The following is a 25,762-nucleotide window of genomic DNA, read 5'->3' as shown; positions in this document are numbered from 1 at the left end:
CCGAAGCCACCATCTGTTGCGGATCCGAACAGCGAGCGAAGGACAGAACTCACACACCCTCGAGGTCGGGTGCGAAAGCTCAGGCCCGGGACCTTACCAGTCTTGAAGGCCAAAGGCAATCAATCTCACGGCTCCCGAAAGGGAGCCGACAGAAAAATAAAGTCATGCTTTGGTACCGTATGCACCACACTAAATGACGCAAGAGCTCAAAAACAAAGGGGCTGATCCTGGTCTTCCAGGGCCCTCTTTGGACCCTGTGACAAATGCAGGGGACCAGGGGCACGAAGAGTAATTTGAGCCAAGCACCAAAGCTTCTGGGGTTACAATGGGGCTACCTGCTGATATGCCCATCAGAGGTTACAAGTATCATCAGGTCGAAAATGCATTCACTGCTGCGCTCCAGCGACTGGGCTGTTTACTAATGACCTCGGGGCTGACCCTGGGCTCCGCTCCCGTCCGCCGTCCGGCAGCAGAGTGCAGCTGCCCAGCAGCAGGACAGTGTCGCGTGGCGTACCGCTAACCCAGAAACAGATGAAAACCCGAAACTCAAAATGCGGTTCCTGCTGAACGCGGATCCCTCTCGCACCATCGTCAAGTCGGAAGACAGCACGTGAAGCGGCCTCGGTCAGGGGCCATCTGTACACAGTATTTACAGGGAACCAAAGGGAGGGGTCTGGCTGGCACTCCCCTTAGAGAATGCCTAATAGGAGAAAGGAGAAGCTCATTCTAACAGAGACCCCCCCACACACGTTTAAACACGTTTACAGCCACGTGCTGTCGAACCACGTGCCTGCCCAGTGGAGCAGGAACCGTGAACGTCAGTCAGTGTGACAGTGAGTCCTGCCTGCCACCCACCCGGGCGCAGGGTACAAAGGGAGGGTTCCCCTCGCTGCACTCCCGATTTCTAAGTGGATTCAGACGTGTGTGTGTGCATGTGTGTGTGTGCACTTCCCACACGCAGAACACAGTGCCCGCATCAAAAGTAAACCAGCTCCCCTCTTCTCTCAGACCACCCTCGCACAGCAGCCTTTTCTGAACTGGCGTGGGCCATCGTCAAGTCTCGGGGAAGAGCGATGGGAACAAGAAACAGCGCCGTGTCCTGGGCACGCTGTCCCTTCAGATGTCCTACAAAGAATGAGACTCCTCAAGGCACCCGAGGACTCAGCGGAGAAGAGGCAACCGGGATGGTTACTTCCACGCCAACCCGAGTGGGCTAAGGGGCGCCCCTCGGCAAAGCGGGTGGGCACCACCCAACCTGTCAGGGGTTCTGAGGGGACGGACAGAAGGGTGCAGGAAGGGAGAAGTTACTCCTTCTTCGCTGGAACTGGGCCGTCCGCCTCCTGCCCTTGGACACCGGCACTCGCGGTTCTCGGGGTGGACTACACTCCTCCCCTCCCCTGGGTCTCCAGCGTCCTGGTGCTGGAACGCGGGACTGCTGGGTCCCCCCCGTCATGGCGAGCCAACCCCCGTCTCGTGTCTGCACCTGCACCTACGATCTGTATCTGTGTCTGTGCCCATCCACCCGTCTGTGTCCAACTGCTTCCGTCTCTCGGGAGAGTCCTGACCGACACGGCCACTGAAGTCAAAGGAGCACGGACACACGCTGCTTTTGCCAAGTCATCTTCGACCAACCACAGCGGGGAGGGCTCGCGGATCCGAGGATGGTGCAACAGGGGACACGCCTCAGGAGTCAGAGAGCAGAGCTTACTTCCCAATCTGCAAATCACTCCTTCCTTCTCGGTCGGACGGCAGGCACGGGGTTCCCGGTAGGCAGCCAGGCGAAGGGTTACGTCCACTGCCTCCAGGCAACCAGAAGGCCTGAAGCAGTTCGCGGGAGAACCCCAGTCTGCACGCCGGGGTGAGGCCCGGCCACCCTGGGAGAGGTCCTTCTGTTGTCACTGCCCTAGATGATGTAAAGGGTGACCTGCAAAGGGCCACTCAAAATGCAACCGGAGTGAAGCCGCAGCAGCGCCTGCTCTCGCTCCCTGGAGGAAGAGGCCGGTTTTCTAGAGGCAAGCACAGCACTCGGGGGCTGCTCAGACCACCAGGCCTGGGCTGGAGGGGACATGGTGTCTGGCCCAAGAGGGCTGCCACACTGCCTCAAACTCAACCCCCAAAATGGGCTTTTTTTGGGGGGGGGGGAGTCACTATTAAAAGTCTTCGTTTTCTTGGACTGGGGGCTCACTCCCATCAGCTCCCTCCACACTGACACCTCGCCCCCCGTAGCTTTTCCGTAACTGCGACCTTCACTACCCAGTGCCCCAAGTCTTCCCTGTTCAAGCGTGGGCCTCCTCAGTATTTTGACTTTTCCAGCAAAGACATTGGAGCAAACAGATCGAAAAGGCTTTTCTGTGACTTTCCCAACGCTGCGTGAACTGCACGGATTTTTCTCTTTCCCAAAAAACTACAGTCAGCACCCACGTCCCCCCGATCGCCCATCCACAGATCCAACCAGCCGCAAACAGAACACCCTAGTTTTGACCCCTGGCTGGGAATCCGGGGACGCAGCAGAACCACGGATGGGTCGCCCTGTGCTGTTCCGTAGACGGGAGCTGAGCAACCCCAGCTTTGGTGGTCTGCAGAGGAGGGGGTCCTAGGACCAACCCCCGTGGATACGGAGGAACGACTGTAGTCAAGTGCTGGGGGACCCGAGCCCCACACAGGTTCCTGTCCGAGGGGCCTCCTAAGCCCGGTGTTCTAGGACCAGCTGCGCTGTGAGCGGTCCGTGTGAACTCCAGGGTGCCCGGGGACTGACGCCAAGCTCCGGAGTGCACGGCCTGCTTCCTACTTACCAAACCGAGAGTCCCCGAAGGGCGAGCTGTTTATAAACGCAGGCGTTTCTTCATCTTCCCTTCTGCACAGGCCCGCGACCTCGTCGTTGCTTCAGGAGCTCGACACCCACTCGAGCGTTACAAAAGAAATCAGGGCTCCCAAACGTCGATAGCTAAGTCCCGGATTCTGTTCTCTAGAGCGAGTGTGCTATCCTATCCTTCAGAGCAGAACTCACGAAGGCAAAGAAGAAAACGGATGTCGACCTTTTCAAACAGGCTTCCTACCCTTTTCATGGCCAAAATCATACACACTCAACACTTCCAATGAGGGATCCCTTTTCTGACCCAACCATGAAACTTAATCTATCCAAACTATCTTACTTCTGTACTAATGGCCTCAAAAATAAAAATGTTTATCGAAGGCCAGATTTTGCAGAGTCATGAAACTTTGCGTGAGCACCTTTATCACCCCGTCTCCGCCCCAGAACCTGCCGCCTACAGACCGTAACCGGACAGAGCACAACGCCAGAGGGGAACATTTCGGCAAGATGTACGTGTGCTGAGCAATTAATGTGGAGAAAAGAGTTATTGTGACCGTTCCCCCAAAACTGCTTTTAGAAAACACCTTGTTCTAACATAACCGCAGAAAGAAAATTTCAGATTTACTAATTCAGCATTTGAGGCCAAATAGGAAATTCCTGTTTTTTCTTTGCAATTGGTTGAAAACGTACATACTTGCAATTTGCAAAACAAAGGAAACCAAATAGTTCATGAGTCATGGAAAGTCCTATCCCAAAGGAGCAGACTTAGTTTAAAACAAAAAGGGGGTGGGGTGTGGGGGGGGGAGAGGCTCGATGAGAAAGCAGCTCCCATTTTAAAGCACTGAGATGGGTCCTCATCTCGTTTCGTAACCCACCGGTCACCCCGGACGGAGCGTGCACTGGCCAGGGCTCTCATTGCCCAACTGCAGGCGCTGTCCTCTGAGACGGGAAGGCCGCTGTTTCTTCACAGGAACTCCTACCCTGGGACTCCGGGAGCCGCGCCCCGGGGGGCCGCACCCGGCGCGGTCTCCCTGCGTCCCGGGGAAAGGCGCGACCGGAGCCCCGACCCGGAGCCCCGACCTGGCAGCACGGTCTGTTTCCCAGGCTCTGCGTGGGGCCTCCTCGCCAGCAGCTGCTCCCGCGGGCAAGGGTTAGGAAGGCAACACTCATAAAAAGACAAGGTGAACAGAGACGGTACACATAAAATAAGACATTTATTATGCTAAACGGCAGGTTTTATTTTTCATTTTCCCAGAACACCGCGACAGCGCAGAGCGGCGTGACCCGGCGTGTGCGCTCCAGTCCTGGCTCGGCTGTCTCGCCGCGGGACTCCTCGGAAACGGACACTGGGAGGTGACCTTCACCAGTTACCGACAAACAACAAAGGAGGAGTCATCCCAGAAAAACCTTAGTGTCGGAGACGCCTCGGTTCCTAGAAACTGGAGTCTCACACTCACTTCTGTTCCTGGTGACACCGTTCGAGAAGGGTTTTTTATTCTAAAGCTAAGTTTAATATTGCAACTTTCACCGTACGGCCTCCATTAAAACTGCATTTCAAGTGGTAGGAAAGGGAGGTGAGAACAGAAATCAAAGTTTGCTGCGGACGAAAATGATTCCACAAAATGCAGAAACAGTCACAGTGCACCATCAACTCAGCAAGGCTCAGAGCAAGCACAGAGGGGCTGGCGTCTGCGGCACCCGCTCCCGCCGGACGACGAGACGACCTGGAGACAGCGTCCGGCGGCCGCCCCCAGAACGGGCGCTGAGGGTCCGTAAGGGGCGTCGTGTTCACTCTTTATGGTCTAATCTCGTGTGTGTGGGAGGGGCGGGGGGTACAGTCATCTTCTCCTGGGAATGGTCTCCCAGTCCTGAATGTCTTTCAAGAGCCAAGTAATTAAAACCTGCTCGAGAGCTGCCCTCCACGTCGGCCGGCTTTCCGTGAGTTCAGACCCCACTCCCCGAAGTCCGCCTGGACGCACGAACCAGGGCGGGAGTGCCCCCGCTGTGCCGCCTGCATCCGACTTCATGGGAAGGCCGTCCTAAGCCAACTTTTAAAATCACTCTATTCTCAATGTTCGGCTTGCACCTTAACGGCGGCGTGACAGCTCTGCTACCTGACCAGCGCGCGCAGCCGGGAGTCCCAGTGTTACCTGCAGGTCGGCGGCGGCGCTTTCCACACTGGGAAGCACCTTCCTGCACTCCTCCGTGGGCTCCGGAAGCGCGGGCTCCGGACGGCCGGGGGCAGCGCACTCTGCCCCGTCACTCAGGGCCACGCGGGGACACGCGTGCCGGGGCGGTGGCAACAGGACAGGATGCAGGCCGGACGGCTCTGACTCAGAGCCTCTCGCCTCGAGGAAAGCACTTGGCTCGTCCTCAGAAACTCCCACTCCTGATGGCGTCTCACGGCACTGCAGTCCCGACCCCCGTGGCTCTCCTCCGCGGCCCTCAGCGGCCCCGGGCCCTCCTCCCAGCCGGTCCCTCACCGGGGCACCTCTGCCGCCACAGGAGCCCCGGGCAGCACGCTCCTCCGCGGGCTCGCTCTGAGCCACGGGGGAAGCACGACTCCTTCTCACCGATGCTTCCACGCACGGACGCACCGCGGTGCCCCCGTGGGGCAAGAGGCTGGCCTCGCTCCGGTCGCTCCTCGCTGCCACCAGCGACATCTCACTGTGCGGGTTTCCACGCAGATCTGCTGCAGGCTTCCTCGCCCGGGAAGGGGCGCCAGACGGGCGAGGGCGCTCCCGCGTCCGCAGGCTGCGTGGCGGCTCGTCCCCGTCCTCTGCCCGCGCTCCCGCGCCGCAGGTGCCCAGGGCCCCGCGCCTGCCCCTCATGCTGTGCTCTCCGGTGCGGCGCGCCCGCGGGCACACCTGTGCTAGTCGGTGGACGGTCTTCAGTGGATCTCAATATGGACCTGGAAAAGATAATCAAATTATTCTTTCCTATAAAATGTTTCACTCGAACAGAAAAATATAACCGAATCAGCGTCACAGCGAAGAGGAGTCCGGGAGAGTCACACACAGCTATCTGCCAACAAACGAGAAGGCTTCTCTGTCTCCGCCTCTCGTACTGAGCCCTGCTTCTGACGGAGAGGAGGATGACAGCCTGCCAGCTGAAGGTCACAGCAACAAAAAGACTGGTCCTTTCCCAGTGCAGTCTCCTAAAATTCCTTGAAAACAAGAAAGACGCTCTGAGGTCTGTATTTCTCACAGCCGGGCAGGCACTCCCGTGAGCTCAGCGGGAACCTCTGCCCCCTCTAACCAGCGCGTACGCGGACGATGGGAAGATGCAGCCAAGGCCTCACCTGGGGTGTCCCCTCTGAGAATGACCCGCAGTGACAAGCCACGCGTGAGGAGCCGAGGCCGACTGTGCTTACGGGTCCAGGGTTTAGAGCCCTCCCGGGAGAGCCAGCCTGGAGGGGCCCTGGCCCCTGGGGTCCAGCCCCCGGGGCCCAGGAAGGTCGCCTGCTGGCAGGTCGGGAGCCTCAGCGAATTTTGGAGCCTTGAAGAGAAGGCCGAGGCTGAACTCACGGGCACTGCGGGTAACAACGCGGCGGCGAAGGCTCCGAGAGCTAGCATCCCAGCTCTCAGGCTGGCAAGCAGCGGAGGCTCTCACAAGCCCGACCCGAGATTTCGCACGAACGCTCTGGAGAGGAGCTGTGTCGTGACCTCGGCTGCCGTTCCAGAGCAGAGGCAGGGTGGCCCGCCACAGGGCGCTCCTGCCGCGCTCCCTAAACCCCGAGACCAGCCTTTCCCTGTGGCCGAGAACAGCCTCGCTCCGACGTTACTGCGCCCCAGACGGGGACGAGGTCAAGAGTGAGTATGACGGGCTTTGGAACGGACCAAGACTGAGATGACCAGGTGCGCCGGCCGGTGCGTCCTTCGGGCTAATCTCACAGGGCCCTGCACCTCCGTCTCTGGGCTGCTGCACGGCCCTGAGTTGCAGACATCCGAAGAGGGAGGCAAGTGGTTTCTTATCCAAAGAAACGAAAATTAATTTTGTCTGGAGGAATGCAACGTATTATTGTCCTGTGGATATTGACCAGTTCTACATCTATTTGTAAATTCACCTGAGTACCCCCGAATACATGTTTTTTTTGGTCTAAATTCTCCTTTAAAGTGATTATAGCATCTTACTAGTTCCCTTATTCACCGACAAGTTATAAGAAACTTTGACACCTGTTCCTTTAACACATAACCATGACCCCGGAACAGTAATGAATGAAATACAGAGGGACACATGAAGCGTGCTCCGTAATTTCTCCAAGAGGCTGCCCTCAGGAGCAGCCGCCTGACCGAAGGGCAGAAACTCTGACGAGGGGAAGGAGGCGGCAGCCCGGGTGTGCAGAGGGAGCAGCAGTGGCTACCCCCCCCCACCCCCCCCCCCCGCAGGAAGGCAGAGACAGGGCCTGCGGGCCACCGGGAAGAAAACAGAGCAGCCGGTCTCACTGGAGGCTGCAGGAGAGGCACAAGGGCTAAGGACGGAGAGCCACCCAGGGGCCGGCGACGAGGAAGGCCACTGGCACCAGGAGCCCAGGCCTCATTCGGCAGGGGTGGACAGACCCAGGGATTTCCAGCCAGGAAATGCTGCTAGGCCTGCCTCTGAGACTAATTAGTCGGCTGCAGTGTGGCGGTGAGACTGGAAAGGGGTCCCACTAGGCCAATTAGGAGGCTGTCCCACAGCGCCAGGAAGGGAGACGGCAGGGCCCGTCGGAGCAAAGGTGAGAGCGAGAGTGTCTTTTTTTTTCAGTTAGTGGCGCCCAGATGCGGAAGAGGGTGAAGTGACCCACAGCTTTCTTCTGACTTCCAGTTCTGGGGGATGCTGTCATCAGTGGAAAATGGGGAGGAATTCGGATGCGGACACACAGAGTCTGACGGCTGGACTCCGGCAAGCGGATGGATTGGTACAGACTTCACCTCTGGCGGTGTCCGAGCTGGAGGCCGAGACTCCGCAGCGACCAGCTCTGGGAGGCAGAGGCAGGGGCGGCGCAGGCCTGCTGAGGCGCACAGGGCCAGGGGCTCCACGACCCAACACCCAGACAGGCGAGGGGCCCGGCAGGGCCGCCAGGGAGGAAGCCACCCCCCACACCCAGCGCCTCAAGAGGAGGAGCTGGGCGTGTTTCCTGCGCGAACGGCTCAGGCAGCTCCAGGGCAGCCTCGGAAAACTGCAGTCTCCCGGCCCAGCGGTCGTCAGACAGGGTGACCCCACTTCAAGGAGCATGGGAGAAGGCACCAGAGCATCTCTGATTATTTCTCTCTCACCCCTTTTAACCTTTTCTATGCTTTATAGTACATACACATTTTGGTAGAGCAAAATACATAGTTTATAAGTATCCATGTATAGACAGATGTGTGTGTATATACATGTGTGTAGATATGTGTATATACATGTGCATGTATGTGTGTGTGTATATATATCTGTGAGGTGTGCTCAAAACTTTTGCTAGCAGTGTGACCATTACTCTCTACAACAACTGAAAAATAGCCTGGCTGGTGCAGCTCAGTGGATTGAGCACCGGCCTGTGAACCAAAGGGCTGTTTGTGGGTTTGATTCCCAGTCAGGGCACATGCCTGGGTTGCAGGCCAGCTCTCCATTAGGGGGCGCATGAGAGGCAACCACACACTGATATTGCCCTCCCTCTTTTTCTCCCTCCCTTCCTTTCCCTTGCTCTAAAAATAAATAAAATCTTAAAAAAAAATTTATTTATTTATTTTTAGAGAGGGAAGGGAGGGAGAGAGAGAGAGAGAGAAACATCAATGTGCGGTTGCTGGGGGTCATGGCCTGTAGCCCAGGCATGTGCCCTGACTGGGAATCGAACCTGCGACACTTTTGGTTCGCAGCCCGCGCTCAGTCCACTGAGCTACGCCAGCCAGGACTTGCAATTCTTTTTTTTTTTTTTAAGATTTTTATTTATCTATTTTTAGAGAGACGGAACAGGAGGGAGAAAGAGAGGGAGAGAAACATCGCTGTGTGGTTGCCTCTCACACCCCCAAATGGGGACCTGGCCCGCAACCCAGGCACGTGCTCCGACTGGGAGTCAAACCCGTGACCCTTTGGTTCGCAGGCTGGCACTCAGTCCATTGAGCCACACCAGCCAGGGCAAGAGGTATAATTCTTACAAGTGTGAATTCTGCTACAATTCAAAAAATACTTTCAAATTTTACCACGTCAAATATAATTAAATTCTCTTGACAATCTCTCTCTCTCAGATTAACTTCCCAAACCATATTCTTTCAAACCTTACACTTATTTTACTAATTTGAAATGTACTAAGAATGAACATTTTCCTAAAATGGAAACATTTCCAAATATACTTTTAATACATATTAATACAGGTTGTAAAACATTCTTAAGAAAAACAGGCCATCTCATAAGGGCCAACCCCCAGGAAAATCAGTCTCCAACCACTTTCATTAAGTCCTTGCACAGCTAGTGCTGTTCAGAAAAACAGAGAACTCCAGAGCTGTGCTAGCATATTTTAAATAAGGCAACACTGATGGAATCAGTAAAGTAATCATGTATTTAATGATGACACAATAAATGTTTTGGTGAAGATTGTCTGGTTCTATTCCATTAACGAAAAACTTGCGGGCAGCAAAACCGGCCTGGCTCCGGGCCCTCCCCAGCCTGCTTGTGCGCACACACGCACACACACGGCCCGAGAGCCGGAGCTACCTTCCCTACGGTCTCCAAACATGTCGCTGCATTACATACATGGAGGTGCATTGCGGTGCACCCATAAAGTATGCATGATCACCTAATAAACTGTCCCTGGCCCCAACGATGTCGTCACCCCCCCCCCCCCCCGTGTAAAGTCCACGAGGCAAGCGCGTCAACTACGGCCCACAGACTCATCTGCCCAAACCACCGGCGTGGAGCACGGAGTCTGCCCTGGAGTTCAGGCCAGTGTGAGTCAGGGAAAACAAGGGAAGGACTGGGAGTAGACTCCTGAGCTAGTTCCCTCACCGCACCCCGCACCCCGCAAAAATATGGCAAAGGCTGAAAATGGAACGAGAGCGGCCGGAGGGGTGGCGTGCCGGGAAAGCAAGACTGTCTGGGCGTGTCCGGGGCCCGCAGCGCGGCCGTGAGAAGTCACCTTCCACAAACACCCTGCCTGCCAGAGGCAGCTGTGTGACAATAGGCCTGACCCAGTTCAGCAGCTGCCACCCTCTTGGCTGCTGTCACCTTACCTTCCCTAACCTGAGCTATTAATGGCCTCAGGGACCCGATGGTCTGGATACCACTGCTCTGGGAACTAAAAATACCCTGGCCTCGATGCTTCTGAAAGCCAGCCGGCAAGGCTGCTCCCAAAGGGGGCTGGGAGGAGACGCCACGCGAGCAGGGGCTGCTCGGCAAGGTCAACGGCAAGGTCAATTGGTGTGGGGTCCTGCCTTGGATGGCTCCCAAGCACACTGCAAGACCACCCGGGCCTCCTCCAGCCTTCAGATGGGAACACTTCGCACCTGAACACCCTTGTGGCCGTGACTCAACGGGTCAGACCGAGGAAGTGCCTGCAAGGAAGTCCTCAAACGGCTGCCCCACACAGGGGAGACGCAGGAAGGACTCCTCCGGCAGCCGAGTCACAGCTGCAGGCAACACCCACAGTACTGAGTTCTGCTACCACTCGTTCAGCGGGTGCCCATCACACCCGCCCTGAAAGAGCCAGCTACAGGTCTCATCAGCCACCTCCTTCCGTCACCTGGGTGCCCAAGGTGCATTTGCTCACGCACCCGAGGGGCTGGGGCAGCCGTGTCCCAGCTGGGGACCTCAGGCAATCAACCCTCTTTCCTCAGGGTGTCAAGGACTCGATGTCTGAAAGCACCAGGCATCGTTTCGGACCAGCACCCCACAGGTGTCCGATGAGCAGCAGCTGTCACCATCATCGCCACGGTCAGGAGTGTGCAGGGAATGAGTGACAAGACGCTGCTGGAGGGCTCTGTCCAGCAGAGGACGGAGAAGTGATCCCTGGGTGACAGGGAAGGAGCCATGTTGTATCATTGATACCAGCTGTATAAATACCATCTGTACTGTATCTTCTTTGGAGAAATGTCTCTTCAAGTCCTTCGCCAGCTTTTGGATTGAGCTGCTTGTATTGCCGTGGGGTTGTAGGAGTTCTTTGTGCTGCTGGATGTCAATCCTTACCAGGCACATGGTGTGCAAATACTTCCTCCCGTTCTGCGAAGCTGTCTAGACTTTCCCCTCTCCTGACGGTGTGTCCTCTGGTGCACAAAATTTGTTCATTCTGATGAAGTCCAAACTACCTACTTTTTCTCTGTTGCCTGTGCTTTTGGCAAGAAAGCATCGCCAAATTCAGTATCATGATGTTCCCCCGTTTTCTTCTCTAAGCGCTTCAGTTTTGTTTTTTAAGGTTAGGTCTCCGACGCATTCTGAGCTGGTTTTTGTGTGTGGTGTACAGGCAGGCCCACCTTCACTCTGCCGCAAGTAGACCCAATTCCTGCTTAGCTATCGGGTGGTGCTGTGGTCTCAATGCTTGTGTTCCCTCTACAGTTCATACGCTGAATCCTCCAAGATGATGGCATGGAGGTTAAGGCTTCTGGGAGGTGCTTACCTCATGAGGATGGAGACCTCAAGAATGGGATGAGTGCTCCCATGAAAGAGACCCCGCAGAGACCCTAGCCCCTTGCACCACCTACAGACACAATGAGAAGCAGCCAGCCAGTAACCAGGAGGGCCCTCAGGAGACCTTGACCATGCCAGCGCCTTAACGTAGGACTTCTTGGTCTCCAGAACTGCGAGAAGTAAGTGTCTGCTTATGTTACCCCGTCTGCGGAGGTGAGGAAACACGGGCTCTTCTCCGAAGATCGTGTGAAAAGCAACACCCAGGCTCCCCCTGAGTGAGGGCACCCCCTGGGTCCTGGACTGCTCCACCCCTCCCCCAGGTGTTGACAAGCATATGCATGATTTTTTTTTAATGGGACAACAGGTGGGTTTTTTTAACCTTGCTTTTCTTTACATACGGCAGATATCTTTTAACCTGAGTACACGCAGATCTAACTCATGCACTTTAACATCTGCTTGCACTTGTAAGACTTTAAAAACCTGAGTCAAGGAGAGCAGGGCTGGCCCTAGGGTCTTCTCCGTGCAGAGTGCCACACCCTTCTAACCCATCTCAGACGTCTCCGTCTCCGAGGCTGAGCCCTCACCTCCCTTTTCGCTCAGAAGCCCTCTTATCAGTGAGGCCCACGCTGACCGCGCCGTTTAGCTGGCGACCAGCTTCCCCATTCCCACCCGCCCTCCTGAAGTCTTCACCTCACTGGAACGAATGGATGCAGTTTTTAAGAGGCAGGTGGTCACTGACCCACGTGGAGCCATGGACTCTGAAAGTCGCTCAGGAGACCGTGGAAAAGCAGTCAGGAGCAGGAGGAGGACAGCGACGGGCCGTCAGAGAGGACGAGGACCCTCGACAACTCAGCTGAGCCATCCTCATCGCCCTGCACAGCCTCTCCTTCTCCCCGGCTGTTCTTTTCGGTCCTCCGCCCTTAACAGTTACAAAGCCCGGGTGAGCTGAGGCTAAGACACTCGATTCTTCCCACAGGCCACATACCTGAGAAGGTGTGGGCACGACTTGTTCAGTTACAACGGGTTCTCAGTACAACTTTCTGCCTTGCTGTGACTACGTTCAGTGGTTGGTGTGGATTCTCAGTTTTTTATTGCCATGTATTTCAGCCTCTACGCAAATAAGTAGGGTGCTGACGGCTGTGCTTACAGACTATTTTCAAATCGTAACCCTTCTCAGGTTACAAAACCCTCTTCTCATTCAATCATCTCTCGCATTAGGTATCAGCCTCCTTAAAGTGCCCTGCCGCCCTAGAAGTGATTTGGGGGTTCTGAGGAGACGTGCAGGAGATGGGGTCCCTCATCCCAGCACCCCTGCAATGGAAAGGATGCGGATGGAGTGTTCTCAGCGAAGGGGAGACTGTGACCCGGGGCTGCCCCTTTGCTCAGACTCTCCCTTCTGCCGCACTCCCCTTTACCCGCGATCAGAACACCTGCAGCCCCAAACCAGGCACGTTAGTGATTCCCACAAACCTACAGGGGAACTCACAGCAGCAGGTGTGAGTGTCAGAGTAAATGAGGCGGCCCACTCTCACCCGGGGCCCTCGGCGTGGGAAGGGCTGCTGCTGCTGCTGCTGCACTCGATCAGACGCGAGACCAAACCTGGAACCTCCGTGCGGTTCCTAGACAGCTCTCCCCGAGGGCCCTGGGACCGACCACCCTGCCTGTGCCCCACCCCGCTCACCCCTGACCGGACTGCGAAGGCCCAGGTTTGACTCCTAGGGCACTCAGCTCCTGTGAGTCACTAAGGCTGTGCTGCACCTGGACAAATCACGTGGCACCGAGTCGTCTCTCCTGGGCAGCTGGGACAGGTGCGCCTAGCTCTCCCGACGGCCCGCATCCCTCTGACAGAGCCACTCTCCCTGCCTCAAAATGCACTTACCCTCAAGCATCACCATATAGATGCCCAGGTATGAAATCTGCATCTGAATAACCTTTGCAGAGATTACCTCACTGCCCTACAAACCTTGGGAGATTTGGCATCCTTTATTCCTTCTTGCACACGAAACAAACAAGCCTTTGGCACTCTCGCAAGGAAAAGAGCAGGTGCGAGGTCACCCCGATATGGCGACCACAAAGGTCCTTCCTGAGGCGAGAACCGAGGGGGGGAGAATGTGCCAGCGCAGAGAACTCAAGGTGGGAGAACCCACACGGGCAAACGCCCAGGGGCAGGCAGGGGCTGGGTGCACGCAGACAGGAGACCGGAAACTGCGAGAGAGAACAGTCGGCCAGAAACAAGCAGCTGGAGCCCTGGCTGGGTAGCCCAGTTGGTTAGAGCGCGGTCCCGACACACCAAGACACGAGCTGGCTGAAAGTCAGGATGAACAGAAGGCAGAACTGCAGGGTCAAACAGGTGACCTGCATTCTGTATGCTATGGGAAGCTCTGTTTTTCGTTTCTGTGAAGGGTGACATGATCTTCTCTCCAGTGGAAAACAGGTGGGAGGCTACTGCAGCCACCTGGGTGCGTGAGTATGGTGGCCTGGACTCAGGGGGTGGACATCAGTATTGTATAAGTGGACAAATGAGAAAGGTGACTTTTTTTTAATGGCGCAAAACTGATTTTCAACATTATGTACTAAGTTTTCCTTTACGGTTATTCATGTAATTTTATAAATGACTGCAAATTGTTAATATAACTCTAGAACAAGAGTTTCCAAAGTGCCGGTGCATTTTTTTCTGCCCACGAAGCTTTAAAAAAAGACTTATTAATTTGATATCTAAAGAGCAGGATGTCCAACTTCCCTTGGAAATCACTCGGCCTGGCAAACAACAGTGAGCAAGCGGCAACTGGCTGGGGCACAGGCTCGCTGGGACCCCGGTCCCCACGCCCAGCACACCTGACCCAGGCATCCACCTGCTGGAAAGACACTTGAGTCGTCAACTCTTCTAGTCGGCTACCCCTTCAGGATGCCACAAGCCCTTGCGCACATAAAAGTATCTCTATTTGGACCTTGAAATAGAGGGGCAGGTTCACTTCATCTCACCTTAACACAATTTTGATCAACAGCTGGTTTCAGGTTTTACGTGGTCTGCCATCACTAGGGACAGGCACCCAAACCCTGAAGGTCCAGGCACAGGGACAATGCCATTCTGGTGCAACCAGACTGGAAGGGGAAAAAAGGACACCCCCGCCATGTCAGCACTGCCTGGTCCCAGAGCTCAGGCTTCCTCATTTTTGCACACCAGGGAGCCGGGCCACACAGGTACTGCCAGCCTGCAAACTCCCCGGGGACTGGGGCCTGTCCCTCGTCCATCCCACGGCCTGGGCCTGGCCCCCACCCCCAGCAGCCACTCCAGGAGAGGGAAACAGAATCCAAGAGCAGGCTGCACTTGGTCATGAATAACACACTCGGAAAGCATACTTCTCAATCTGACGACTTTCCATTCCACTAGAAAAAGGCATCTGTAACTCAGAGGATGTAGACATGCCAGTCACTTGTAACAAAGGTGATCTCCAGGGTTCTGGGGGGGTGTGTGCATGTGTGTGTGCATGTGTGTGTGCGTGTGTCCACGATTTCACAGCTGACCTGCTTCTGGCCTCTCAACCCTTTGCGTCTGTCTCCGACTCTTCCACCTCCTCTTCCCTCGTCTTCACCCCTACCCCACTCCCACCGCGGCCAGGATGAATGAGATGCATTATCAGAGCGTTAGTCAACAGGCATTAATTAGTCCATTTTTAAACTTCAAGGACACCATCTTTCGACGCTTTGTCAAGTCTGGGAACTAGAAAAGTCGACCACAAAGCCACCCCGCCCGGAGGCCCAATTTGTCATTTTCTGGGCAACGTTGTCCCTCCCGGGCCGGAGCCTCTCCAGCCCGGGCCAGAGCCTCTCCAGCCCCGGCCAGCAGCATCCAGCCGCCTCTCGGCGGACCCGCGCCCACAGCAGGCCCTCAACCCAGGCAAGCCACCGTAAGCTCTCCACCTCGCCCCCACCCCCGCCCCAGCCTGGTCTGCGGAATGGGGATAACAATAACCTCTGCGGGGTTTTCTCCCGCGGGGTTGCCCGTGCCCGGTGCTTGGCAAACACCCAGCATCCACCTCCGCGGCTCGTGACAGCATCTTCGGCGCCGTGGCCGGGCGAGGTGGCCGGGCCGCGCGGGGCGGACCCGCGTGCGGGGAGCGCGCGGGGAGAGGGGCCGGCCGGGCGGGCGCGGCGCACCCACCTGCAGGCGGACGTTGAGCATCATGGAAGCCACGATGTACAGGTAGGGGAAGTTGATGCGCAGCCGCCAGGCCAGGTCAAAGAAGATGAGCAGCGTGCGGGTCAGCCCCTTGCAGAAGACCCCATAGGAGCGGGCGGCGGCCGAGCGCGAGAGCCGGAGAGCCAGGCCCGACAGAGCCGCCGCCATATAGACCCGCGCCCGCTGCTCGCCCGCCGCGCACCGACCGGCCGCCGACCCGAGCCGCCCGGCGCTCTGAAGCCCGCCCGCCGGCTCTCTTATCGGCCCCGCGTCGCCCTGGGCCTCCGCCCCGGCCGCTGCCCGCGCTCTGCGCGCTGAGGGAGCGAAGGAGGCGGCGGCGAGGCCGGCGGGCGGGCGGGCGGGCGGGCGGCGGGGAGGGGAGTCCGCGCGTCACGCTGTGGGAAGCACCGCCGGGAGACACCGCCCGCTGCCGGCGGGGCCAACCGGCCTGACGTCACAATGCCCGCGCCGCGCGGCGCCTGCGTGCTCCGGCCCCGCCCCCAGGCTGCGCCACGGCCCGCCCCTGGTCACCTTCCCGCAGGTGAGATGCGCATGCGTGCGCCGTGGCTAGGGGAGGGCGGCTGATGTGCTGTCTACGACCGCCCCCTAGTGGTGAGAAAGAAAATAAAAACGGAGGAAGGCGAGGAACAGTGCATTGGAATTGCAGGGGCACGCAGCTCTGGGAATTCGCTTAATACCATGTACGCTTAAAAAATTATTCGAATAGTAAATTTTATGTTGTGTATGCCTTACCGCAATTATAAAAAACAAACAGAGGGAGACCTCTTGGGAGCAACGGACACAACATTCGCCCCTGGAGATTGCTTGTGGTCGCAGCCATTCTTGTTCAGTGTCCTCTTACATAAAGTTTAACCTTTTAATAATTATGATACTAATGAAAGGCCCTGGTGCGAAAAGAAAAATATTGAAACTTCCAAAATTTCTGGTGTTCCGGGTCTTTTGGGAGGGTTTTCACGGTGAGTTTTTACATTCCTACTTAAGCATGTAGGTTTCTACCAAAGGTGTGAGTGGTGGGGAGGTAGGTATCTTTCTTGGAAATTCAGACAAAGTATTTCAGGTCATTACTTCTGCCCATCAGTGAGGAAGTCTGGGAATTTCGTACAGGTGACACAAAAGAGTCTTACTGATGAAATGAAAAGCAAGTCTTAAGTCCTTTAGGAAAGCAAGAATTAAAAGCAACCTTTCAATCCCAAGTGAAAGTGGATTTAAATGTAAAAATCCTTTGCCACAAAACAGATTTGCAATAACTATTTTTAAAAGTCATTTTAAAATTTTCTACCCTAAAAAAGAGTTAAAAACCATTTTTTAAAAATCTTCATTTTATTCATCTACAGTCCAAAGATTATGAACCACAGAGGACATTTCTAGTACTGCCATTACGACTGTTATTTAGCATTATCATTTTTCTTGAAATGTCTACTGTATAAAAGAATTGTGCTGCCCTGGCTGGTGTGGCTCAGTGGATTGAGCACCAGCCTGGGAACCAAAGGGTTGCTGGTTTGATTCCCAGTCAGGGCACATGCCTGGGTTGCCGGCCAGGTCCCCAGTAGGGGGCGCATGAGAGGCAACCACACATTGATGTTTCTCTTCCTCTCTCCCTCCCTTCCCCTAAATACATAAATACATACATACATATTTTTTAAAAAGCACACAAAATTACCACAAAACTAAATTGAGCAAGGTAAAAAGCCTGTTGTAATTAGACTTAAGGAGAGGTCAAAGAGAACACAAAGAAAAGTTAACAAGATCTGAGGCTTTATACCAACAAGATGAACTCGTTCCAAGCTGTAACGCAGGCTGGTGAATCAGTCCAGCCTCCTGACTTAACATTTCACTGAGCCTCAATTTCCTGGCATCTCTGGGAAGACATTCTGTTAATTATAATTTGAGAAGCTAACAGACAGAACTAATTATAAGTCAGTGCATAAAGTACTTTTGTAGCAACAAGGGGTATGAGAGCAGGGAGGGGAAGGGAGGCCGAGGCCAGTAGGAAAAACTATTTACCATCGATGAACAGGATCCAGGGGATTTGCCTACAATCGTCCCTCCTGCCGTTAGAGCAGCGAAATAAGTAGGTAGGTAGGTAGGTAGGTAATAAAGTATTTTTTCTTTTCAGGTTAACCTGGTAAGAAAAGCGCAGGGAAGCCAGGTTCCATGTTCAGCAACTTCCCAACGCCTGTGACGTGGTTCTGTAAAGTGAGGACAAGGACCCCCACCCCCTGTGACGTGTCCTCTAAAGCGAGGATGTGAGGAATGAATGACAGCAGGCATGCACAGCCTCCAGCACAGTCCCAGGTGGACAGAGGGCACCCAGGAAGTGGTCGCTCTTTTCCTCCTCAGAGCCCTCGAGTTCTTAGAATGCAAGTTCCATGGATTCATTAATAACCATTATCATTAATCATGTTTAACTATGGACCACAAGCAACCCTTAATGAATCCACTGAACTTGGTGGATCATCTAAGCAAGGATCACTGATGACGGCTAACAACACGGAAAGAAACAACTAGACATGTAACTTGTGATGAAATATAATTGCAAAAACAAATCGAACCTGAATCTATCAGACCCCTAGATCCAATCCACAACGATGCAGCCAGCAAAATCAAAATCGTGACCAAAAAAAAACAAAGAAAGAGAGTGAACGCCCTGGCTGGCGTAGCTCAGTGGATTGAGTGCGGGCTGCGAACCAAAGCATCACAGGTTTGATTCCCAGTCAGGGTACATGCCCGGGGTTGCAGGCCACGGCCCCCAGCAACTGCACATTGATGTTTCTCTCTCTTTCTCTCTCTCTCTTTCTCCCTCCCTTCCCTCTCTAAAAATAAAAATAAATTTAAAAAAACAGCCTAAGTAGATCAATATATTAGCAAATATATTTCTAATAGTTTAAAAAAAGAAAGGGAGTGAAAGGGAACTGATAAATTAAAAGCGACATAAGACGGTTATCAACCAAATCCAATGCCCGGACTTAATTTCGAAGAAAGTCAACTGTCGAAAAGGGCGTTGGGAGTCGGTCATTCCATGTGACCCTTGGCTGTTTGCTGTTGTTTTGCACACCTCTGAACTTAGGAGCCGTTTATTACCCAGCAAAAGATAAAAGGTTTAAAGAGATACCAGACTCCCTACTTAGGCTGGACTGTCGAGGGCTCAGACCTTTCAGCAAAGAGGTTTTGAGCAGAGGAACTAATTCTGGCGCTGGCCCACAGCGAGGGGATGTTGGAAAGGGTAGTGAAAGGGGGAAGTGAGGGAAGGCGGCAACAGGCTGTGACTGTGGGAATGGGGACCGTGGCCAGTGGTCCCCGCCTGCCCTTCCTTGCTGGCTGCATCCTATTATCGTTACTTAAAGTCTTTTAGGGGAGGGGTGGGGGGAGAGGCAGAAAACTGGACTTGAACAACAATAAAAAACATATCAGAGTCTTTTTAAAAAATAATATCTGCAACAAATTCAACAGTGACTTCAAAAAAAATTCTTTTAGATCTGTTTTCTTCTCCTTTTCCTCGTTAGTATACATGTGTAAGGTGAGCTGGTGGCGGTTAAACTTCCGTTCGGTCCCCAGGCGGCAAACTTGGATACGGGACTGAGGGAGGAGGTGCTGGACCTGCAGCCCTGCCGGCACCTGGACCTGAACCTGTGCTTCCTGGGGGGGGGGGGGGGGGTGCACGTGTTCTTGGCTGAGCGTGAGATTATCATGGTTGCATTAGGATGGGTGGGGACATTTAAAAACATCAAAGGCAAGCTCTCCCGCCCGGGACCACGCCCATGCCTTTCCCTTCTCCTTCCCCGACAGGCGTGGGTCCCCTCAACTCTAAGGGACCCCACAGACTTGCAACTGGGGGAGCACCGCACTGTGGCATCTCGTCACAGTCTGACCCCCTGACCCTGTCTCCAAGGCCCCCATCTCTCTGACTTCCCGGGGAGCCGAAGCAGCCCCGCCTGGGCTCTCTCCTGTGGCTTCTTCTGTGCTGAGCCCTTCCTCGTTTCACTGTCCCCAGCTTTAGTGAATGTACGCTCAACATAAAAATAATTAATTTAATTTAATAAAAATATTAACTATGTGGAAATGTGTGCATGTACCAGGCAGCCAGATGGCATGTCGTGGGTGTGGCAGGACCTGATCACGGTCCCCTGGGTCCCCTCTTCTCTTAGGGGTAAGACAGTTTTCTGCAGGGCCTATATTTCCCAAGCTGCACTGCAGCTTTAGGGTCATGTGACTACGTGCTGGCCAACGGAATGCAAGAGCTGTGGCTCTTCCCAGAATCATCCCGAAAAGACTCCTGGGCACACGCTCTTGGCCTCCTTTCGTCTCTGATTCTCCATCCTGTGCCTGGAACTCAGACGGGCTTGAGCTCCGTCTTGGCCCCCGAGGAAGGAGCTGGGCCCTGAGACCTCATGCCTGAGAACTTACCGACCCGAATTACTTGCCTCCGGATTTTTACACACCAGAAAAATAAACTGATCTTGTTTAAGCCGTCGTCACTTTAGGTCTCTGTCATCCGCCCTAACCCCGATGAATACAGTAGTTATCTTTTGCTTTTGCCTGCCCAGCCACAACTTCCCATTGTTTTGGGGGGACTTCCTCTCCTGCATTCCTTGTGGTTCTGGTGGGCTGTGAGTCACTGGGTCTCTCCCTCCCTCTTTTCCCCAGCAGATGGGTAGGTAACCGAACCATGCCAACCAGAACGTCCCTCTCCCCTTGCCTCAAGGGGAGACCTGGGTGGAGTGGCGCCCTCAAGCCCGTGGGTCCAACAGAGTGTCCCTGCGGGCCTCAGCGTGGCCCTGGATCCCGTCCTTTCTGAGTCCTGTCGCTCCGTCCATTCTGCGAGCTGACCGGGATCCTTCCCATTCACCTCTGTCTTTTTGTCCCCTTAATCCAGGGTAGCTCTCTGTCCCCAGCAACCCAAGAACCACAGCTGACGATGTCCCCCCACCGTGCTTTCTGCCTCCCCGTTCTTTCACTCCTGATTTCGCCAGTGTCCCCATGCGGATCCCTGGTCACCATGGTTCCATGACAAATCACCCCGTAACCGAGCACATGTACAACCGTCGTAAGATGACAAGCATTTTATTGCCATCTCTACTGTTGTGGGGGTTCAGTGGGCCTGGCTACGGTGCGTCTCACTCGGGAGGCTCTTGGTTTTGCTGTCAGACGGTGGCGGGGGCTGCTGTCGTCTCGAAGGCTCCCCGCCTTTCCCAGCACGGCAGCTCCTCGGTGCCGACGGGCTGCCCAGCAGCTCAGCTCAGCTCTGACACTCACCACCTGGAGTTACCGTCGGACGCCACAGGCCCCAGGGCTCCGGCCCACAGGACCACGCCCACTTCAGATGCCGGCCCCGCGTCCTGGGTGGGGGCTGCTCGCAGTTCTGACGGGCTGGGCTGTCCATTCTGGGATTCCCACAACGCTGTTTGGTTTTGATAACCCCCTGGAATGACTCAGGGAACTTAGGAAACCACTATACTTATGACTACCGGTTTGTTATAAATGGACAGCCAGAGGCAGAGCCCACTGGGACACAATGGAATATTATTCAGCCTTGAGAAAGAAGGAAATGCCACCACGTGTGACACGTGGATTAACCTGGAGGACGGTGTGCTAAGTGAAATAGGCCAGACACAGAAGGGCAAACACTACACCATACTACTTACAGGGGAAATCTAAAATAGTCGAACTCATAAAAGCAGAGTGTGGAATGGTGTTTGCCTGGGGCTGGGGGGAGGGGGAGACAGAGAGGTGCTACTCGCAGGGTTCAAATACACAGAAAGAGTGAGTTCTGGAGATCTAGAGTACAACCCGGTGCCTATGGTTAACCACACTGCGTCGTGTGCTTAAAAGTTTATTAGGAGTGTAAGTCTTGTATTAAGGGTTCTTATAACAAAATATGATAAGGGAAGGAGGTAGAAACAGGCTCAGAGATGCAGCGAACGGACTGCTGGTTGCCGGGGCGAGGGGCTGGGGACCCGGTGAAAAAGGCAAAGGGACTGAGGAGGGCAGACGGGCGGTTACAAAACTGTCACGGGGTGTGACGTGCAGCGCGGGGAGTGCGGTCAGTGATTCTGTGATGACTGTTGTGAGGAGCTGGGTGCGTCCTGGAAACACCAGGGGCTCGCTTTGTAAAGTGTATCATTGCACACCTGAAACTGACACACAATAACTTTACATGGGAACTGTAGTGGAAAAAAATTGTTTAGACTGGAAAACAAGTTTGTTTTAAACAACAAAATAGTCCTGGCTGGTGTGGCTCAGTGGATTGAGCGCCAGCCTACGGACCGAAAGGTCGCCGGTTCCATTCCTGGTCTGGGACACACGCCTGGGTTGTGGGCCAGGTCCCCGTAGAAGCACCGCCCCCCCCCCCAACACACACACCCAGGCAAAGAAGGCAGGAGGAAACTTTGGAGGCAATGCTTATGTTTATGACACAGACTGTGGTGATAGCTTCATGACTGTGTATGTCCATACTCACCTTGTATATGAAATAAATATAGCTTTTTATGTGTCAGTCATACTTCAACAAAACGTGTGGTTTTTTTTTTTTAAGGTGGAATAGGACAAGGTCCATGGGTGGGGAGGCAGAGAGGTTCCACGCCCTCTCCTATGGACCCTGGGCGCACCGCCCTCCCAGGATGGACCGAGCTCACCAACCCCGGGGCCCTGCAGCCCGGCGGTGTCAAGCTTTCCACGGGTGTCATCACAGGGGCACGACGGACCCAACCATGGGTCTGCTGAGTGACCTCGGTCTCCAGTCCCTCTCCCCGACTGCCACCCTCCAGCGCCTGGTTGGTGATGTGGCCCAGGCCCCCACCCCGCAGCTATCTAGAGACCGGCCTTCAGTGGCCTCATTAGCATAAACTCAGGTCCGGCTGTAAAGGTCTCCTCCTGAGTCAGAGAAGACACTCCTATCACCGAGGAAATTCCAACGGTATTAGGAGCTCTGTGCCAGGACCTGGGGACAAAGGCCAAATACATTATATATACACATATGTATATACATATGTATATGTATAATTGTATGTATATGTATATATATATGGTTTCTGATATTTTTATTTTCTTTTAGTTTTTTTCTTTGTTTTTTTTAAAGATTTTATTTATTTACTTTCAGAGAGAGGGGAAGGAAGGGAGAAAGAGAAGGAGAGAAACATCCATGTGCGAAAGACACATCGATCACACCGTCATAAATGGGTTTTAAAAATATTTGCATTTGCTTCCTTCTGCTTTTTTTAAGTGCTGTTACTGGCACAACCCCGCAGAGCTTGCAGTAGTATTTCTGCTGGACATTTCCTGGTGTGCCCCGCCACACCCAGGAACCTTAGCCAACCCAGGGGAAGCAGCAGCAGCTGGCGTTGTCGGGTCCGGAGGGGTGGGAGGTAACGCTAGCATCTCTCCCCCCTGGATACTGGGCAGGGCTCCAGCTGTCGAGACGTCATTGGGGACAAAACCGGTGAACCCACGAGACGGGCCGAGCAGACAGCCTGCCCTTGGCTCAGACTCTCGGCTGCCTGGCCCAGGCCCTGCTGGCCCTGGTGACCCTGTGGCATTACCCTCGCCTTACCTAGAAAGACCCAGAGATGGTGGACAGAGCAAAGACAGGGAAAGTACGTTCCTTAAAGTTCCAACGTCACCCAGAGAAGAACTAAAATAGTGATTCATCTGTAATGGAGGGGGAGTGGTGGCCCAGTGGCGAGCCGAATCCTCACTTATTCCAGGGGAAAGCCAGGAGGGAACACGGACAGCTGATCAGACAAGAGACAGTGGTGCCCGCTGGCTATTGGGAGGTAGAGAGGGAATCACCCCCAAAACTGACACGGGTGAAAATGGTTACCCCTACACCGTACGTTTAGGTTAAATGCTCTTTCCTTTCATTTGTTACATTTCACAATTTCTGTTAAAAAAAAAAAAAAAGTAAAGCCCTGGCTGGCGTAGCTCAGTGGATGGAGCGTGGGCTGCAAACCAAAGCACCGCAGGTTCGATTCCCAGTCAGGGCACATGCCTGGGTTGTAGGCCATGACCCCCAGCAACCACACATTGATGTTTCTCTCTCTCTCTCTCTTTCTCCCTCCCTTCCCTCTCTAAAAATAAATAAATAAAATCTTTTAAAAAAAAGTAGTTGCCACTTAGGGGCAGGAAGACCCAAGGAGGGGCTGGGCAGCGGGCAGGTGCATTGGGATAAGCTCTGCTGGGCAAGCCGCTGCTGCTTCAACAGTGTGCGTGTCTGTCTTTGCGAGCAGGAAACTGCGGTGACAGAGGACTGAGTGACGGAGCAGGCGCGTTCCTCCGCACGCGTGCAGGCCCTGCTGGCACTGTGGGTGCCGAGGGTGCGGAGCGCGAGGCGGTGCTCACGTTTGACACCTCGAAGGGGTGCTGCGCCCCACGGGCGTCTGCGCTCCTCAGAGCTCAGGGAACAGCAGACCGGAGATGTGTGCGTCTCACGGCAAGTTTCCACCGCAGAGAAAGGGAACTAGAAGTGAGCACGATCAAGGGTGTGCGTGCCGAAGCGCTGAAGAGTGCCACATGCCGACTTCTGCAACTTCTTTCGAGAGGCGTCCGAAACTCCGGCGAGTGCACAGCCACGCGATGAGGCGGAGTGAGACGATAACTGCAGCATGCAGACGGGGATACGGACACGCGTTCCTGTCCACCCTCCCGCGTGTTCGAACACCTTTTGTAACAAAATGTGGGGGAGGGAGAGACACACATACAGGCAGGACTATAACCATTCACTGGAAGGAGTACTTCACAGAAACAGTTTGAAAGTATGTTCTTTCATATGTTGTCTTAAATGTGCTCTGAAAAGAATCACCTGAGGACATGCTTATTGATTTTAGAGAGAGGGGAAGAGAGAGAGAGAGAAGGAAGGAAACATTGATGTCAGAGAGAAACATCCATGGATTGCTTTTTTTAAAAAAAAAAAGATTTATTTATTGAGCGCGGGCTGGGAACCAAAGTGTCCCAGGTTCGATTCCCAGCCAGAGTACATTCCTGGGTTGCAGGCCATAACCCCCAGCAACCGCACATTGATGTTTCTCTCCCTCTCTCTCTATCTCCCTCCCTTCCCTCTCTAAAAATAAATAAATAAAATATTTTTAAAAAAAGAAAAGCTGAACAAGCTAACTATTAAAAAAAAGATTTATTTATTTATTTTTAGAGAGGGAAAGGAGGGAGGGGGAGAGAGAGAGGGAGAGAGAGAGAGAGAGAGAGAGAGAGACATCAATGTGTGGTTGCTGGGGACCTGGCCTGCAACCCAGGCATGTGCCCTGACCGGAAATCGAACCTGCGATGCTTTGGTTCGCAGCCCGCGCTCAATCCACTGAGCTACGCCAGCCAGGGCTATGGGTTGCTTTTTGCATGTGCCCCGACTAGATTGGGGGGGGGGTCCCTTCTCCCCTCTGCTGTGTTGAATCTCCTTTCTTCCTCTTTTGGCTGGTTTCCTCCCACTGGGGAGGGCTCGTGTTCCAGAAGCTTCCTGGGGTATGGTGTGTGGGAGGCAAAACAGTTTTGAGAGCTTCCCGGGCTGAAAATTCCCTGATGTTACCCGCCCGTCATGTCAGTACTTTGGCTGCGAGAAGCATTCCTGGTTGCAAGTCATTTTCCTTCGGCATCTTGAAGGCCCGGCCCCAGCAGCCTGGCTGCGGAGAAGCCTGCGGGCATTCATTCCACCTGCCGTTTCCTGGGTGACGCGGGTTTTCTCTTCGGGAGCGAGCAGGGCCTTATCTGCCCGGCGTCCTGCGGTTTCCCCAGGACGGGCTCGGGGCTGGGCGTGTCCTCCCTCCTCCTTCCGGGCCGGCACTTTCCCTCCTGAGACTCCTGGGTTCCAGGACCCAGAGTTTCCCCCTGTGCCTTCCCTCCGGGCTTTCTCTCCCGTTACAGGACAGCACTGGGGCGGTCGGGGCTCCAGGGCCGCCTCCCTAGCCGTTTCCCGTTTTCTAACCCTGCACATCCCTCCGATCTTCCGAGAGATGTCCTCAACTCCATGTGTCAATCTTTCTGTTGAGATTTTCCTGCTAGCTTGCTTTTCTCATCCAAGTTCTTCTTCTTCTTCTTAAAATCATCTGAATGTTTTTCTTTTTTAAAAAAATAGCACTCCCTTCTTACCCATGGATGAGTTATCGACGACGATGGTATCGACGGCCTTCTTAAAAAGTAGTTTCCTTCTCCCTGCCCTGTTCTTGTTTTGCTTC

The 25,762-nt window shown here is 54.3% G+C and overlaps 1 protein-coding gene across 2 annotated transcripts; it reads right to left on the bottom strand.

Annotated features, from left to right (window-relative positions):
- Positions 1 to 4,006: 4,006 nt before the first annotated feature.
- Positions 4,007 to 15,930, bottom strand: LOC123808644 (small integral membrane protein 10-like protein 2A). Of its 2 annotated transcripts, none has more exons than XM_045823419.1 (2): positions 15,552 to 15,688; positions 4,007 to 5,723 (listed from the first exon to the last, which is right to left on the bottom strand). In XM_045823419.1, exon 2 carries the CDS (start codon positions 5,641 to 5,643, stop codon positions 4,900 to 4,902), a length of 744 nt encoding a protein of 247 aa, XP_045679375.1. In that variant the 5' UTR covers positions 5,644 to 5,723; positions 15,552 to 15,688; the 3' UTR covers positions 4,007 to 4,899. The 2 variants fall into 2 exon arrangements, with proteins under 2 accessions (XP_045679375.1, XP_045679383.1); XM_045823427.1 differs by having other exon boundaries at positions 5,552 to 5,723; positions 15,552 to 15,930.
- Between the last annotated feature and the right edge of the window lie 9,832 nt (positions 15,931 to 25,762).

Source organism: Phyllostomus hastatus, unplaced genomic scaffold (genome assembly GCF_019186645.2).
Source record: "Phyllostomus hastatus isolate PE091 unplaced genomic scaffold, TTU_PhHast_1.1 phas_contig_150, whole genome shotgun sequence".
In the NCBI taxonomy this organism is placed as follows: Eukaryota; Metazoa; Chordata; class Mammalia; order Chiroptera; family Phyllostomidae; genus Phyllostomus; species Phyllostomus hastatus.
The sequence above is the reverse complement of the archived record's forward strand: the minus strand, read 5'-3'. Positions and strand labels throughout refer to the sequence as shown.

Bases quoted from the DNA above. Each gene is read 5' to 3' on its own strand.
- LOC123808644 (XM_045823419.1), bottom strand. From the start codon at position 5,643: ATGAGGGGCAGGCGCGGGGCCCTGGGCACCTGCGGCGCGGGAGCGCGG.